The sequence below is a fragment of the Rousettus aegyptiacus genome, unplaced genomic scaffold, assembly GCF_014176215.1.
Source record: "Rousettus aegyptiacus isolate mRouAeg1 unplaced genomic scaffold, mRouAeg1.p scaffold_m13_p_17, whole genome shotgun sequence".
NCBI classification, from domain to species: Eukaryota; Metazoa; Chordata; class Mammalia; order Chiroptera; family Pteropodidae; genus Rousettus; species Rousettus aegyptiacus.
In genome coordinates this window covers 28,855,336-28,873,590 of record NW_023416292.1, presented here as the reverse complement: position 1 = coordinate 28,873,590, position 18,255 = coordinate 28,855,336, and the positions used below count along the sequence as shown (strand labels likewise).

The 18,255-nt window shown below is 49.6% G+C and overlaps 1 protein-coding gene across 2 annotated transcripts in view; it reads right to left on the bottom strand.

Moving 5' to 3' along the window:
- Positions 1-12,987, bottom strand: part of NOTCH2 (notch receptor 2) — a 155,479-nt gene extending 142,492 nt beyond the window's left edge. Inside the window, exon 1 of one of the 2 annotated variants that reach the window (XM_036235008.1) lies at positions 12,758-12,987. In XM_036235008.1, the coding sequence (XP_036090901.1) occupies positions 12,758-12,798 (41 nt within the window). In that variant the 5' untranslated portion in view covers positions 12,799-12,987. Of the gene's footprint in view, positions 1-3,610; positions 3,855-12,757 lie in introns of those variants that run through there. The other variant, XM_036235007.1, reaches the window with a different exon arrangement.
- Between the last annotated feature and the right edge of the window lie 5,268 nt (positions 12,988-18,255).

Here is an 18,255-nt window from a genome sequence, read left to right as displayed (position 1 = left end):
TGTTGTATGAGGTGCTGGCCACACGAAGATAAATAAGCTGCCCCCCACCCCCCCGCCAAGAGCTCAAAGTTTAGTAGAGACATAGACATGTTTAAACAACTAAGATATGCAATGCCAGCTAATCCGTGTCGTCATGGTGGCATGCATGGGACCCAAAATAGAGAGTGGCTGGCCCCGAGTGCAAGGATTAGCAGAGGATGCATCACAGGAGGAGCGGGACCTGAGCCGAGCCTTAAGAGGAAAGTGGGAGCCGGATGGCATGGCGGGCGGAACGATGGCTCTCCAAATGTGTCCCTGCCCTGAATCCGTGAACATGTTACCTTACACGGCAACGGGGACGTCGCAGGTGTGATTAAATTCGGGGAAGAAGGAAAGACGATAGGTGATAGGTGGGCCTGAGGTACTCACAAGGATCTTTACTTGAAAGGGAGGCAGGAGGGGCAGAGCCGGAAGAGAGGAGCCGGTGGAAGCGGAGGCAGGAATCAGCCGGAACACGTGGGCAGCCTCTCGAAGCTGGAAAAGGCAAAGGATGGATTCTCTCCCTGAGCCTGAGGTCTGCAGCTCTGCCATCGATTTGACGTGGGCCCCATAAGGCTCATTTCAGACTTCGGATAGCAACAAAGTAAGATGACACATTCGTGTCATTTTTAAGCCACTCGGTTTGTGGCGATTCGTTGCAGCAGCAGCAGGAAACTAGTAGATGGAGTTGCAGGTGGGCGTGGGGATGCTTTAGGCAGAAGGAGCAGCAGACGCGTGCGGGGTTGGGGGGGGCACAGACTCGCGTGGCACACCCCGGGGGCCAGGGCGACAGGTAGTTTAGTGTCACTGAGGTTTATGGATCACTGGATAAGGAGCAGAAGAAAAGGCTGGAGGGTGAGGCAAGCTCCAGATGATCACAGAGCCTTGTCAGGGGCTGATTATTTATAGCTTAGTTATCGCTTAAGCGGATGAGGTAAATTGAGAGCCATTTAATGGTTTTAAACGATAAAGTACAAATGCCAGATTCTCAGTTTTGAAAGGACGTTTAAACGAGGGGTGGGGGGTGGGGGGTGGTAAGCCTGGGGCAGGGAGACTGTTTAGGAAGCTGTTGGAAAAGCTCCTGGGAAGGGTGCTACAGCTTGACCCGGCGAGTGGGAGAAAGAGAAGGCAGAATACAGAGATATTTAGGACTTGGAAAGTGACAGAATACTGGGGACAAAGACGACAGGAGGAGTCAGGGGTGACCCCGGAATTCTGCACTGGCCCTTGACGGATAGCCACGCTCGGATGGGGAAGACCGGAGGGTTCTCTCACTATTTCTTCGCTCTTCATTATCTTTATTTTAGTGTTCACTGGGCTGGTTGGTCCTAACAACCTGTATTCAGACTGTCTTCAAGTTCTCGCAGCTGCTTTTTCTAATAGTAGCCATTCGTCTCCTCAGTCTATCCTCTATGTTGTAGTTAGAACAACCAATTCAATATCCGATAGATACTTACTCAGGGCCTACTATACATGTGTCAGGTACTGTTACACCCTGGGGGGATATCGCAATGAACGGATCGATTTTAAAAATAAACCAGCCCACATTCAATCTAGAAGGTCTGCTCAGGAGATCGCTTTGTACATTTCCATCGCCAGTTCCCATCTTCGACCACGAATCCCACTTTCCTCTCGCTTTGCGTCCAGATTTTCTGGTGTGTGTTCGAACTCTCTGTCCATTACCTTGTCCTAAACTAACTACGAGTTGAACTTGCAAATGGGTTGCGATCTGACGCCGTGCGTCTCAAACCATCTGTCGGTTTGTTGTTGTTGTTATTGTTTAGTTATTTTAAAAAACTTCCAGACTCTTGTGATCTGATGCCTGGTCCTCTCGCGCATGACTAGGGCCCGGGTCACGCCCCCTGTGACTCGCTGGGTGAGTTTCACGCCACCCAAACTCGCTTACGCCCTGCCCCACGACGTGTCCACTCAGGACATGGCTGCATGTCACAGTATTCTAAATTTGCCCCGACAATTTTTAAGTGCTTCCTCTCAATTTCTGTACTCTCGATTTCCACACTATCCACCGACCACGCTTTGAGTCTCCACACTGACTAAGTCTTTTAGTAAAACCATTTTTTTTTTGAGAAATTCAGAACAAATCACATGGTGATTTCATTTTTTGCTAGCCCATCGGAGCCTCCATTGGACATGCTAGCTTATAGTTTTCCTACAAATAGACCCAAGACTACGTGGAAGCAGAAAAAAAGGGCTCTAGAACTTCTCTTTGGCACGTCACCTTTCAGAAAAGCAAATACTTCTTATTTTTTCCTTCATTGTCATGTTTTTCTTCTACTTCTTTAGTCAGTTACCTTCTTAACCCAGCCCCAACTCACACAAATAAAGAAGACAATTAATGTGAAAAACCCTCAATTCTTTATCAGGTTGTTGCCAGAGAGAGTCAGTGCAACCACCTCGATGGCCCCTGGCCCTAAACAGATGAAGCCGTTTAGCATAAATTACAATTTGATTCAGCCTCGGGCTCAGGGCCCGGATGGGACCAGGAAGCATGAGGAGCCCGGCGCTGGCTCGGGCTGGACTTCCTCCAGCCGCCGTGAGCACGTTCGCAGTCTCTGCTCACAGCTCTTCCAGGACCCTTTGGTCAGGCGGCGTCGTCCTTAGCCTTTCTTCGGTCGTGACGCCATGGACCCTTCCTTCCCTGTGTATACGGCTCTGTCACCCCGCAGCGCCCATGCATCTGTGCGGGGCTTGCTCCCGCTCCTCGTCCACTCCGGGCTGGTACCTGGTGTCTCAGTGCCTCTCCCGCCTCCCCTCCCGAGGGCCTCGTGCTGGACCTCCCCTCGTTCTCAAGGGATCTCATCCACTCCTACAAACGCGGTAGCCATTCGCGACCTACGCTCTTTCCCGAGCACGAGACACGTAATTCCAACTGCGTCCCCAGGATCTTCCTGTAAATGTTTCACGAGCATGACAAAGTCAACTTAACGTTATTTCCCCCAAACCTCTTCTTCCCGCGTCCCCTATCGAGACCCCGCCACCCAGGTAAACCTTCGGGGAGAAAGCCTTGGAACGGCTCTGCACGCCTCCCCCTGCCTCACTCCTCGTCTTCGTCTCGGCTCCACTCGCCACGCCGCCGCTGCCGCACCGTCCCGACCACTCTCCTCCTCTCCATCGCCACGGCCTTGCTGCGGGCTCTCGCCACGTCCCACAGGACCGTCCTCGGATCAGCACCGCCGGGCTGGACGCAGAGCCGCCCGTCCCGCCCGCTCTCGAGCAGTCCCTGTCTGGTTGTCACATTGTCCTTTCTCTCGACGGGCACTGCCGGCCACTCACACGCTTGGGTACTGACCTCCGCAAGCCTCTTGCAGCTCCTCGTAATGCAAGCAAAACTCCCTTCTTTGCACGGATTACCAGGACTTTCCCGCATAAGCCTCAACTGGCGTTCACAGAGTCTTCTACTTCAAGGACGAAATCACTACACCCATCTCTCAAACGTCTCTCGACCGCGCCTCGATCTCTGCCATTTCTCAAGCCTCTGCACCCTCGCGCATTCTATTTTTGCCGCCGGATATGAACCGCCCCCACCCTCTGCCTGGATGTGCTACCGACGCTTTAAGACTTGGGCACATACTTTATCCTCCGGGGCGGCCGCTCGGCGTGCAGGCCACTGCTCCTTCCACCGCCAGCGCCCTGCGTGAGGGCTGCCGTGAGCAGTGTGCTCCACGGAGTTTTTATGAGCCAGCTGCTGAGTTGTGCTCCAGGGCAGGAGTCCCCGGCTCCTGGGCCACAGACTGGTGCCGGTCCGTGGTCCAATAGGAACCGGGCCGCACGGCAGGAGGTGAGCTGTGGAGCGAGCGAGCGAAGCTCCATCTGTATCCCCAGCGCCGGCATCGCCGCCTCGGCTCCGCCTCAGGTCATCAGGCGTGAGATTCTCATAGGAGCAGTGGTCCCCGGTGCCACAAGGGTTGGGGACCGCTGTTCTAAGGCACGAAGAAGACAGTCGGGCCGTCGAGGAGCTTGCCTTCGATTAGAAAAAGACATAAGCATAAGCGACAAATTGACTTATTTTTTAAAAATCAATCTCACAAAGCACGGGAGGCGCTCTGGAAGTATGGGCAGGACAGGACAGACAGTTAACCAAGGAGGGAATGGTGCATTCCACCGGTGACATGGACATCGAGGTCGCAGTAGAGACGCCTAAGGAAAAGCGTCAGAAAGGACACAGCCTGGCGGAGTGTGGTGCGGGCGGGCAGTCGGGGCAGGCGACAGCGTGAGGAGAGTCCTGGCGGAATGCGGCAGCGTGTCACACCTCGGGAAAGGCCGCTGGTCTAGGCCGACCTCGGGCACGACAGATAATAGGTTAGTCAACAGCTCGGAGAATAAGGAGGAAGATTTACCCACGGGCGACGCCGAGCCACTGCCGGGTTTGAAGCGGGCACAGATGAAATCTTCAGATTTGTATGTTTTGGAAAGATCGTCCTAGTAACTGTGTTCAGAGTACAGAATCACGCTTTTTGGCGCGTGGGAGGGACGCGGGGTCTGGGTATCGATTTTCCCTGTTAGATTTTGAGCTGCTTGATGTCAGGTATTATGGTTCCTTCGCTGCTGCCCTCTCGGGGCCTAGCGCACTCCTTCGCCAAGGCTGCTTGACGCCGGTACCGGGGCGCGGGTCCGAGGGCCGGGGAGCCCAGCTCTAGGCCTGCATGCACCCCAGGTGGCCTGGAGGCATCGGCAAGTCGTTCTGGGCTTCAGTTTCTTCATCTGTAAAATGCTGGTTTATTCAAGATCACCTTTCAGTTCTCTTTTGCTCTAACGTTTTGTAATCTTCTAAGGGAGTTTCCTTTTCTGGAAAGTTCACTGTCAATATTTAGTAATACGAGTAACAAATCCATCTCCAGTTTATGGAGGTGTCAAGAGTTTAGCGCACCATGAAGCACAAGTGGACCCAAAGGTTATATAAATCGCTCTCTGAAGAGCGAGCGAGGATTCTGGGTAAATTATTCACGCGGATCGAATTGTCTCCTCAAACGTTTATTCCTTTTGCGAGGGAAATAAATAGAATTTGGATTATTATTACTATAAGCCTTTAAGTGAGCAGACAGATCAATGCATTTAGAAAAGATTAAAAGCTTGAGAGAAACCCAAGTTTGATCCACCTTAACTTAGTTCTCTATTTATTTATTAGCTCAGCAGAATGCGCAGAACTCTGGCAGGGTCTGTATGCCCCTTTCATAATTTCTGTGTCTTCGACTTAGTAGAACACATGCTCGCCGTTCGGCTTCATCAGTGTAATGCTGGTCCGATGACCAGAATTTAAAATTCAGCCTCTCCAGGAACAGAGCCAATTTCTACTGACCAAAAAAAAAAAAAAAAAAAAAAAAGCAAATGTTTCTCTTAGCTTTCACTCTATTTGATTTGATCTTTATCTTGCTGAGATGTCAGTCTTTACCTAACTCTCTTATGAACCATCTTTCCTATAATGTGATTTTACTATCCATAGGTTTTTCTTTTTTTTAAGTTTAATTTTTATTAAAGTGACTCGTGAACATAGTTTTAGAAATCTAATAGTAATTCCCATTTTCCCTAAGTCATTTCATAATTTTTGAGTGAATCAGCATTCAGAGTTCACATCATTACAACTACGTAAATTTTGGAGGGCTGAGCTAAATAGAATAGCATGATTATGTTCTCTATTCAAATTTTAAAAATATTCCTGGAGTAATTAGTTGGCTCTTTATTTTTTTCTTAATTTATACAATCATTAAGTCTAAATACTCCAATAGTTCCGTCATTTGCCTCTCGATTCTATTTTCCTCACAATTACGTACATTAGTTTTGGTTTTTTATCAAGACATTCTTTTCCCTGGAGCCTACCCTCCTCAAAGTCTGATAGATGGGTTGCATTCTAGGCCTTCTGTTTTTCTTAATTAAAAAGCGTTAAATTAAATTAACTTTGAGAAATTAAAAGTTTCCTCTGTGTCCTTCTCTGTCATCATTTTTCTCCATTGACACTGGGATGTAATTGTTTAAATTTAACTTATTACAGATTTTATTTTTAAACTTTAAAGCTTAAAATCATAGTCACCTTTTTCTAAGAAATAATATTCACTGGGTTTGAGCTTCAATATATAAACTATCTAATTCCTAATTATCCTATCTGTTCACAAAAAAAAGAAAAAATGTCTCACTTGCACTATATTCTCATACTAAACAATGTCCCTGATACATTTGTGCCAGGGTGTAATGTCACAGAGTGGCTCGTAAACCAGCCAGAGTAGTTTGGAGGCGATTCAACCAAGTCAAGCCTCCTTTAAAACAAGACTTTAGAAGAGGAAAAGAGGCCTGTTTAGTAGTTTGGTGGACAGAGAGGACAGTGGTGGCATCGTCTTTTCCTTATCCTCTCTCTCTCTCTCTCTCTCTCTCTCTTTCTCTCTCTCTCTCACACACACACACACACACACACACACACACACACACACACACACACACACTCATGCTCTGGGTGAGCGGGTGGAGCCTGTGATGCTACTAACTCCTTGGGCTTCGACTCGGCTGAGTGTGGACTCTGTTCAGCTGCTTGTTTTGTCCTTAGAGAGCGAGCTAACAGGGCAGATCGGGCTCCGAATGTTGTCTAAACCAACCGGACGTGTCACGCACGTAGCAGTTCTTCAGCTCCAGAGAGGGGCTTGGCCTTCTCACGATGCTCCTCTTTCCCCGCCTCAGCCCCTTGGTACCTGAGAAGAGGCAGGACTGTCCCTGCCTGGTCCGTCTCCTCAAAGCTGTTATTCTTTTCTTAAAACAACAACAACAACAAAAAACACTTTGTACTGCAATATAATATGATGTAGAAAACATATATAAATCTGTAAGCACAATTATAAGGAAACTGCTCGATCAGGTTTCACAAACTGAAGAACAGAACTTTCCGACGTTCCAGAAAAGAGACGGAAACATTTTCATAAAAAAAGCCTAGATATACTAATGAAAACAGGGCTGAGAGAGGTATGGCTCTCCCATTCACTTGCATATTCGCACTCTATAATACATTGTTTCTAAAAATGGCTTCATGGAAGACTTTGTAAAAAGTACTTGCGTTAATGTTCAAGCACTTTTAAACATCAAATAATTTGGGGACATACTGAATTAAGGCCAGTCAAACAGGCTAATCATTTAAGGAGATTTTCACAAATTCAGACTGCAGGGCCCAGTGCCTGAACACTCTGAAGTCCGGATAGGAATGGGGAAACTATTTCTTGTCCATTCTAGATATGTTTCTAAAATTACGGTAAAATATATAAGGGGCTCACTCTCATCAGCTTGTTTGCATTTAACCCCCCTAAGAGCATCTAAGTGCCATTTGTTGAACTGTATTTGAAATATATTTGGAGGAATAAGATTAGGAATCAAAAGAGTCTGGCCAGGTCACTGTGACATGATAGAAAGTTCTAAACTTCACAGCACACTTTGAACAAAAATGCACTATCTGAAACTGAAGCCGGATATAATTTTAGCTTCTCTTTCATCTCATGAAGAAAGTCAAAATAACATTCTCTAGGAAAACTCCCAGTAAAAAGACTACTTCCTGTTCCTTCCTTTATCTTCAAAGTAAGATGATTACAAAAAAATTTTAAATATCCTGTGCGAGAAATAATAGTGGGGAGGAGAAATGCTGTCACTCAGATGAGTTTCTCTGCCCCATCCCAGACTTAGCAGAACCTGGAGAAAATAACGTGAGAGTTGCTAAAATACTAAAATATTCACAAATTAATTCATACTAAGTCTGAATGCTTCCCCATCCACGCCCCTCCCACCTGATTTTTTCCTAAGGGTATCAGATGGGGAAAAGGCTAGCCTTACATCAGTCCTGGGAGAGAGGAGAGGGAATTGTGTACTAGCCTCAGAAAAATGGCAGATCAGAAAAGTGAAAGATACCTTTCGCTATCTAGGAAGATTTTAATGCAGATGAATAAACAAATTTTATGATCTTATTGAATATTGACTTCATTGGTATGTAGGTTGCTTTTGAATACAGGCAACGGATATCTGCTAAAAACGGATTCTGGAATGCTGGCCCGGCTTATGTGACGATGGCCCAACACCATTTGTTTCTTCTTTCTTAAACGGTTACTCTCGGAACAACCACCTCTGGAGGAAAAAGAGGGCAGACCGAGGTGATTTTAAAAACGAAGGCGGTCACTTTCAGAAACCGAATTAACAAATTTCGGCGGGTAACACCTGATTATCAGACATTTAAACACCTAAGTGCTGTTTTAACAAACCGCTTATTCGAAGACGTGTGGGGACATCACAGAGTCCACAGAACCGGGGAGCAGAGCACAGTGGCTGCGGGGCGCCCGGCCGTGACCGCCCACCCTGCCACGCCCTAGCCACGAGGCCTTCCGCTCCTCACTCTCTGTGCCTCGGTGTCCTCGTCCCTACGACGGGGACAGAAATGACGCCGACCTCACAGATCTCTGTGCACTCTGGGTGCGTTCCTGCACACGAAGCGACCGCGGAAGTGCCCGGCGCAGACCACGCGCTCCGTGCATGTCAAGCCTGAGTTCCACAGACTGAGCCTGCTCTGAAATTCTTTGCAAGACTGAGACTGCAACGGCGCCGACCACAGATCTAGAAACTTTTAGCAGTGGTTCCTGAAGTCCCCTGCCACCCGGAATCCTCGTTCGCATTAGAGATTGAAATCTCTCCGGCTAGAACCTGTACCTATCATTGTAGAGCTAAAATTAAACACAGCTTACAAGTGACCTTTTCTTTCTTGGCTCCTCCTCTTGTTCATTCTCCTGGTCTTTCCCCTTTTTCCACTGGTATAATTTTTTTCCAAACAATGTAATTTGAGTTCCAGTTATAGTATAGGCATCCAGCCCAGTGACTTTAACTGGAACTCAAATTATATTAATTATACATATACATATATATATATATACACGCACGTTTTTTTCCAAAATATATATATTTTGGAGTTAAATAGATTAAAGAAATCTTATAATCACATATGATACTGTTACTAGAGAAAACACATTCCACAATGGCAAATAACTGGATCTAGGGTTATTAAGTACACCACCTCTGTTACTCTCTTTGAGTGATTAAGACAAATACTCTTGTCTGGGAAAACAGGGGTGATCTTACAGGCCTGCTTGCAGGCTGAGTGAAACGGGGCACACACCCTAACTTGGAAACTTCACCACCAGCTTGCCCTTCTGAGTTAAGTGGTTACCAAGGGTTAAGTGAGATCATCTCTCCAGATTATCTGTACAGTGACCTCTACTCTTGCAGTGATTTAAAATGCTTACACCCTCCAGGGGCTTCCCCACTGTGATTCATGGCCCGGCCTCGTAATAAAGGGGTGATGGATCACACCCTCTCCCGTGTTCGGTGCTGCTCCTACTGAGTGATTTGAAATGCTACAGTTGTTTTAGGTGATTGTCAAGCCAAGCAACTTAGGCACACTGCTACTGTTAAGACTAAAAATCAAAACCCCTCCCCCTAATATCATAACCGTATATCTAGAAATTACTTATAAGGAAACATACAGTAGTTAATTGGCTTATCGAATATAAAACACAATAATATCAAGTCGAGCACAGAAAATAGACATAAATTCCTGGTGCACTGTAAGTATTGTAGCAGTCAGGCCATGGTGCCCCCAATGTGACCCCTCTACCCAAGATGGGGTCTGCCTCCTGCAGACGCAGCCCTGAGCAGTCCTTATGCCCACGAGAGCCAGATGGCATTCCCATTCTTTCTCCAGAAGAAAGAGGAGAAATCAGGAAATAGTTTATTTGTAGCTCGATTTCCAGCACTTAGCCCAATGCCTGGCACGGGGCCTGGCGTAAAGACCGCTGGGTAAATATTGATCGAATGAACAAATAGGCCGCCACCCCCGCGGCCAGTATCCACTGCGACTTAGGATGGATTTAGCCTCCCGAGGCTTCCTACATGCCTTAAACTTCAGTTTCCCAGCCTGCCCGTCCCCGTGCTGGCCGACTGTCCCAGATGGCCCTTCTGATTCAGTCATCTGCCCCTGGTTTCCTTTCTAACCCCCCTGGGAGGATCATGGCGTAGTCAGCAGCAGCAGCTGATGGGCTGGGGGTGCGGCGGAAAGGGAAGGGGGCCAGGCCTCCTCCCTCGGGTCTGACAGCATCTTTTCCCTCAGCCAAGGCCGCTTCCGAGGTCTCGTATTTTGCTCAGGGACCTCGCGATGAGCGCCCCTGCGTCCTGAGGCGAGAATGCTCTCTCCCCGAGGCCTCACCCCGCTTCCTGACTCACTCCTGGGACCCTGCTGCCAGAATCTTCTCCATGCTATGACTCAGTTTTGACTCCTTTTACCATAAAGTATTTTACCGTCATCCGTTGTGCAGTTAAAATTCCGAGAGTGAAATCCACATTAATCTATTTTATCCTGGATTTGCTCAAAGCTACGAAAACTTGAGTTTACTCAGCCTGTTTCATTCTTGGTTTTCAGCTAGCTGATCTCCTCTTTCTGAAAGAAATGGAAGTTTCCCCTCGCCCAGAAGAAATGCCCCTTTATTTGACTTGTATGGGCTGCTCCTGGTAGTGCGCCAAATTCTGTCTCCCACATTTGTACTCGATCTTCGCAGGTTCTTTCCTTTCTACTTTTTTCTCTTCCAGTTTCTACCGTATCAGTTAAGGCGTCCTCTAGTTCTTGCAGGACCTCCTCCACGGTGTTCTTATTGTAGCAGTTCATGCTGGCCCTGGCCCTATCGCCCACGGGGCCTGGGGCACGGTGCTTTCTTTATAATCCCCAGTTTCCTCATCTGTCTAATAGACATATTATAATATATGCCTTATAGGATTATTACCAATGTCCTAGGTTCCCACAGGTTGTAAATCCAGATGCTAATTCAAAATTCTTCGTTCTCATTTTTAGGAGATTCATGTTGAGGTATTTAAGTGTGGAGGGTCATGGATACGACGTATAAATACGAGATAAGGTTATTATTACCCTTGTTTGTCGGGAGCTTGCACTTGAACAGTAGAAAATGTGTTCTTAACAAGATCTTAGTAGTTCTCACCCTCTCCCAAATATTTTGGGAGACCCACAAAGTGAATGGACTCAATGCATATCGAGTACTTTGTGTCAGGCGCCGATCTCAGCTCTGCGGGCACAGCACTGAACACACAGAGCTGGACATTGCTTTCACGGACTTTGCATTCTAGAGGAGGAAAAGCGACATCTAAGGAGATGAGGAAAGAGAAGAAGGAGAAGAAGAAATTAAAAAAAAAAAATCACGGGACATGAAATGGTGATGAGGGCTCTGGAGAGAAAGGTGGGGTAAGTGGTCCTCGGGGTTAGGCTGACGGTGGGGTGTTCCGTTCGTACACATGGCCTCGCCGACAAGGTGCCGCTTGTGTAAAGGCATCGAGTGAGTCAGATCTTACCTGTGTTCTTCAATCAGTCCTGCCATCACTTGTTGCTAAAATGAGCTCCGCCAGACACCGTGATGCTGGCTGTGACAGGGCCACCAGGGCCACGGGAAGCGGGAGGCGCACACCAGTGCCTCGCTCGGAGCCCTGCAGGGCTCCCCTGTCAACAACACTTTTGAAAAACAGGAAGTAAGAGAGTCCTTCTTTTTTTTTTTTAGCATTAATGCAAAAGGTACGGTGTTGCTGAACTAACCAAAGTCAGCTACTGTCACCTCGCTGCACGTCAGATGAAAATTTTTTCTGCCACCACGGCGAGCCCCGGGGGGCAGCTTCTGTGGGGAGAGCAGGGCTGAGTGGCCCCCACACCACCTGTCAGCATCCTCTCTCGGAGTGTGAAAGGAAAGGTGTTCTTCCCTGGTGCCCTCCGGCTGACAGGCCCTGAGGCACCGCAGAGTCTCATGAAATGGTGTTTCCCATCTCTGTTTTCTTCTGGGAAGACACACTCGGGGAAGCTATGTCAGGCCCTGCCCGCATGACAGCCAGACTGGCACGGTCTTCAGGACTAAGCCTCGCCTAGCCACCGCAGGCTCCTTCTTCAACAGGCTGTGCTCTCCCCGGGGGCCCCGCGATACCTGCCCCCAGTTTGCTACCTGTGGAGCTGCCCCCAGACATGTCTACGCATGACTAAAACCCTACTGAGGCCGGGATTTGAGTTTTTCCCCCAGTGAACATCTCAGCCCCTTGTGAGCCGATGGATGCTCATCATTGCTAACAGGGAAAGGACATTGTCTTGCCCTGCATCACAGACTAACGGTCTTCAGTAGGGCTCAGCTGGGACTATTTATAAAGTGCCTGACATAAATCTTCTATTGAGTAGGTGCTCAAGAATGAGTAACTATTATAATTATGCAGGTGGTTGAATTATGGGGAGTTGTACATTTATTCTTCATAGTTTTTATTTTTCAAAATATTTTATAAAATCACATGTCATATAATCAGAAGCAAATTCTTAAAATTAAAAAAAAAAAAAAGAACTCTTCACACAGAGCTGTTTTCTTCCCTTCCTTTTCACCTAAACTACTCAGAAGAGTCATTAGACATTCACTCTTTCCACTTCCTCAACCTGCTTCTGTCTGGTGTCTGCCCCAGCCATCCCTCTGAAATTGCCCTCATTGAAGCCAAGAACTATTTCTTAATGCCATTCCCTCAGGAACATGTCAGTGGGCTGGGGAAAGAAGGCGCCCTCAGGGAAATGATCGCTTGGAGCAGAGCGAGTGCGAGTCGAAGGGAGGGGGCAAGGGAGCAAGAGGTGAGGCCATTTCATCCAAGCGGAAAGCATAATCCAGGACCCACGCTGAATCCAGACACTCACCTTGTCCGAGAGTCAGGCCGTCGTGTCAGAAGCCAACTCATCTAAGCAGAGGAGGGAGTCCAGAGACAGGCCAACTTCAAACAGGTGATGAGCTGACAAACCAAGGTAGTCCCAGAAGGAGGAGAATGCAGAGAGATGGCAGCCAAGGGGAATTCCAGACTCAGCGAGCTGCCAGCTGCACGTGGCTGGGCTCTCCTGGGAATGCCTGATGGCATGTCCTAACCTACGAAGCCACTTTTCAAAGATGAGAGATGGGCTCCCAGGAGCACTCCTAGGCTGGATATGTCAACAAAGTGCCCGCCACACCCAACTTCCTCTTCGAGATGAAACTGCCCCACCCACAGCCCCCTGTTCTGAGAAGCAGAGCTAGATTGTTCTTTACCCAGGGATGGCAACTGATTGGACCAGGGATTGGCCCCTGACATTAGGGCTGCTCCTCCGAAAACCAGGGCATGAAGGGAAAAGGTGAGTTCGGTCGATGAGATTTTCTCCTCCCGGAATTTGAATTGGGAAACATGGAGACAATCAGGTAGTTAGCCATGGAAACTGAGCTTCAGAGTTTGCCATGCCGCGGAGCAGGGACCGTGGAGGGCTCCGGTCACACCAACCCAAGCTACGAGGAAGGAGGGCACTATGGCAAGAAAGCAGAATGTCTAAGCAAACAACATTTATGCAGAAGAGAGAATACTAAAGCGTAAACAGAATTTGCTAGTGGGGGCAGGATAGAGAAAAGTAAACCTATAGCTGAGACATGGGGTACCGCGGTTACAAAGATGCTGTCCTCCGGCTCTACCGAAAGCCACTTCCCTGCCACCCAGGTTTACTAAGTCCCCTGTGTCTTCATCAGGCCAAAGCCACCTTCCTGGGCAACCTTGCCGATGTTCGTTGGGCACCTGCTGTGAGCTAGGCATGGTCGAAGGTGTTTGGGATCCATCACTGAACAAAACAGGAACGTAATTACAACGACCCCCTCATCACTTCGGGTAGGGTCGCTGTTTCAAAGGGCCAAATTGAAAACAAACAAACAAAAACAAAAAAAAAACAATAAAAACAAAAAACACAAACCATCGTACACGCGCTCTGTCCCACGGTCCAGTCGGTGAGGTCGGCCGTGGTATCGTAATGAGTCTGCTTCTTCTCGGAACACGATTCGTGTTTGTCCTCCCCCATCCCCGGGGCGGCGGCTGGACAATTAGGAGAAGAAAGAATCGAAGCCGGGAGAGTGGACGTGGGGGAAGTTAGCCAATGTGGGACAAGGGCAGCCAGGTGGCTGAACGCCTGGGCTTCCGACGAGCGGGCGTTCAAAATTGGGCTCTATCACTTATTATTGATCTTTGGCGAGCCAGTTTTCTCAGCCATGACTGGAAGGTAAAGTAGGATCCTCCTCATTGCATCGTTGCGAGAATTAAGTAAGAAAATATACGTAAAGCGTTTAGCGCAGTACGTGGCCCCGAGTAAGCGCTGGATAAACGACAGCTGTTGTTGCCGGGGGTGTTATTATTCATATTTGAACGTGCTAGGGGGATAATAAGATGGCATCCTGCACTCAGACCTCTCTGGACCAGAGTCTGGTACACCCGTCAACGCCCCCTCGAGCTGGTGTGTAGCTTCCCAAGTACCGTCTAGCGGCAGAAGTGTCAACAACGCCAGGAAGATGCGGTGCGAGGAAACGGTAAGGTGGATGGAGACTGTCGTTGCCCAGGAGAGCAGTGTGGACAGAGGGAAACAAGAAAGTCTGAAGGCGAAGCCTGCGGCAGCGGCTCTAGCAGAGCAGCCGGCCGTGTGCGCAAGGTAGAAGGAGGCAGGTGTTCTGTGAGCAGCCCCCTTGTCACCTGTCCAGGGCCAGCGGGCCGGTGGACGTGGACTTGACAGGTCCAACGGCTCCGGTTGGGAAGCTGTGCTTTGACAGCCCATGGAAGTGGAAACTCTTCTTTTCCCATCCCGGGAGACTGGGGCGGATGGAGCAGCAGGCAGGGAGGGGCGTGCGCCATCTTTACGAGGCTGTCAGTGCCAGGACATAGTCCCGCCTGGGAAAGAAGGCAGAGCAGAGACGAAGTGCCACAGGTGGCGTGCGTGCCGGAGGCGTTTGCACAGCAGGTGGAGTGACAGCTGCTCCTCAGGAAGCCTGGGTTGCTTCGTTGGAGGTCCAGGTGGTGCAGGAACACACGTGTTGGAGAGGACCACAGCCCGGGTTCCGGCAGCAGCACGGCCAGGTGGCCGAGCCGATGCTGCACCCAGGCCTTCCTGGCAGGACGCGCGCCACCTCCTCGCGCCGAGGCCGTCCTCGTCTTCCCCACCTCCCTGAGGTGCCCCAGGACGCCCTGGATCCGCACAAGGCCGGCACGTAGTCGTCTGGAAGAGAATTTGGGCTGATGATGACTGTGACACTCACGCCACAGCCTTCCAGGGCTGCATCCCTCTGCCACCCCTCGTCCCCAGGCTTAGGACATAGGCCACTGCTCTGTGGTTCTACGGCTGGGCGTGCAGCTGATGGCGCACCTGTGGCCCGCGAGACAAGGTGAGCCACCTGCACAGCACACGCTAAGCGTCCGGGTTTGTCTGGCTGCTCCAGGCCCCCGCGAAACGCGCTGCTCTCACGCCTTAGACCCTCGAGGCCTTGGAAACTGCTTGACAGCAAGCCACTCTCCTTCCCAAACGAGGGAAAGGGGGTACAGGACAGGGCTCCTCCTTGGCCTGAGTGGCCCCCTCCACAGTGTTGCCAGCGCCAGTCCCAGCGGCGTCAGGCTGAACCGAGCTGGGACACACTCCAGAGCTGGACCACCCTCATCCAGACCGCGGCTTCTACTTCTTAGCAGCTTCTTTACCTGTGTGACCTCAGAAGAATCCAACTAGGTTTCAACACTATCTCTCTGTCTCGGTTTCCTCGTCCATAAAGCGGCAGTAATAGCAGTGCACGCCTCACAGGATTGTCAGGAGAATTAAGTGTGTTCATATAGGTAAAGTCCTGGCACTGGCGAGTTCCTGCTGATGCCCGAGTGAGCAGAGGGGAGGGGAGTCTGGAGTCGCCTCAAAAATAGTGTCAGCCTCAGCACATCAGGCCAACTTCCTTCTCTCTCTCTGGAAGTCGATACTAGGTCAGTTGCCCAGAAAAATGACAAAATGCTATCAAGCATGTCCTGGAATGTCCAGGTGTCCTCTGGAGTGACCAGGGGGGTCGCTCACTCCAGAGTCATAGACACCCGACTACAGTGAGCTTGGTCCTGAAATGCCACATGCTTCTGGAGACCGCGTTGAAGGTGCTGGTGCTTCAGGGGACCCAGGCGGCAGTCCTAGCAGAGCCCCAGTTCTCTGCTTTGGTCCTTCATGAAGCGCCCCAATGCCTCCTGGGAGGGGCGTGGATGTGGTGGATGCCAAGGCCTAGCAATTCCTGCTGGGCGTCACATTATGGGAGTCGCCAAATATAGGCCACCCCGTCGAATTTGAATTTCAAATGAATAATTGTTTTCATGTAAGCGCATCCCAAATGTTGCGTGGCATGTACGTACGTGAAAACAGAATGAGGTGAAGGGTTAAAGACGTACAAATCGGTAGCTGATGGGTGGTCGCGGGGCTGGGGAGCGTGGCTGGGCAGAAAACCAGAGGAGAGAAGGAGCAGTCAGGGGGACCGTTTTCTAAACTATACAAATGTCTAACCGATGTGCTGTGTACTTGAAACTAATTGAAAGAACTCGATAAATTTTTCAAAAATCAAATTACGAAAAAAAGAGTAGAGAATCGGCGCTAAATGTAAGTTTTTGTGGTGAAAAAAAAAAAAAAGCATTTGCTGTTTATCTGAACTTCGAATTGCACTGGGTGTCCTGTGTTTTCACTTAATAGATCAGGTCACGGAAGGGTACCAGGTAACTGCCCCTGCGGGAGCGTGGTCACGGAAGGGTACCGGATACACGCAGCCTCCAAACGAACTCCCAAGGGCAGAGATGCTGGAGGGTTCTGGTGCCCTCGCCTCAGGGGGACCCCGCGATGCCGGCTCATTCAGTTCAAGTCGCCGGGAGCGAGGCAGGTCTGATACCGATGCGCTCCGTGGACGTCGAGGGCTCTGGCCTGTCCCGGTGGTACCCACCGTGTGCAGCGGCACCACATCCCGCTTTCCCAGCAGACGCGAGAAATCCCATGTACATAAGTGTCCTCTGGTCCCCAAACATAAATCTTGTCTCTCCATAAACTGCTGGAGATGGATTACGGCCAGCGGGAGGGCTCACCTGAAGACAGAAATTGTGACCGGCTCTGACAATAGGCATTGCGGGGCTTGGCCAGGTCCGACCAGTACCCTGTGATCTCAGAGCCGGCAGCCCTATAGTCTGCGATTCGCCACACTTACAGAGCGGATACGGCAGCCACCATCTGAGACCACAACTCCCCACTGGCCTTCTGGAAGCTGAGTCGCAGACAGTCAGCAGGAGGCACAGCCTTATGGATTGAGGGGACAGTGTCTGAGCTCACTCCCTCAAGTGGGGGCGCACAGGAATCGACAGGAGGGACGTGGTATAAATCTGGGTTTCTTCAGCCGAGAGAACAGGCCCGAACCTCAGACATGTGCACACAGGCACAGACTCCAAATTCCAGGCCACAGAGTCGTGTCTAGACAGTTCAAAAAGTCAAAGCGGCCTCCGCAGGCAGAGATGGGAGAGAGCGAACCATCAAATGGTCTGGGTGTCCCGAGTCAGCGCGTGACCAGCCACCTGCGGTGCATGTTTTGACCCCTCTCGAGGTTCTGCCTTGGGAATGTGGCTGGTGACAGATGCTTCTGTGAGCTTAGAGATATCGTCAGGGACCAGGCCTACCTGTCAACACCACTGGGCATTTCCAGCCCTGCTCTCTGAGTACACTGCTGTTCCCGACTCTGTTAGACACCCTCTTGGGGTCGTCACTGTCTACGCGCTTGGCTTCTGAGACTTCGCGCTCTTCCGGTTTCCCCCTACCTGCTCTTGCTCTGTCTTCTTCAAGGTCTCGTCTTCCTGCCTCCTAAATATTTACATTCCTCGGGGTCCTGCCCTTGACCTCCGGCTCTCATCCTCTCTTTCTTCCCATGGTGCCTGGATGTTCTCATCTGCCACCACGCTTCCAACTAAGAGCAGAAGTGCTTGAAACGTGGGTTGTGGAGACAGAGCCCTTGAGTCTTTTCATTTTTTTTTTTTTTACTTGGGTCTTTTTTTTTGCAACTTTTAGTAAAACCTGAGTGTTTATTCATTTTTTTTAAAGCTTCTTTAGGTTTCGTGTCTTTATCTACGCGATGAGGATACATAACACCAAGCAGCTTGTAGGACAATCGTGAGCATTAAATTTTAGAAGTATGTCAACTGTTTCGCACAGTGCCTGGCTTAGTAAGTGCTCAATTAACGTAACCACAATCGCTTAGTTATTACTATTTACATGCTGTTGAATCTCAGATCTTGGTTTCTAGCCCAGTATTTGCCCAGGAACCATAATCATATATCTTTCTGTCTCCTGTACATTTCTACGTGGATGTTCCAAAGATA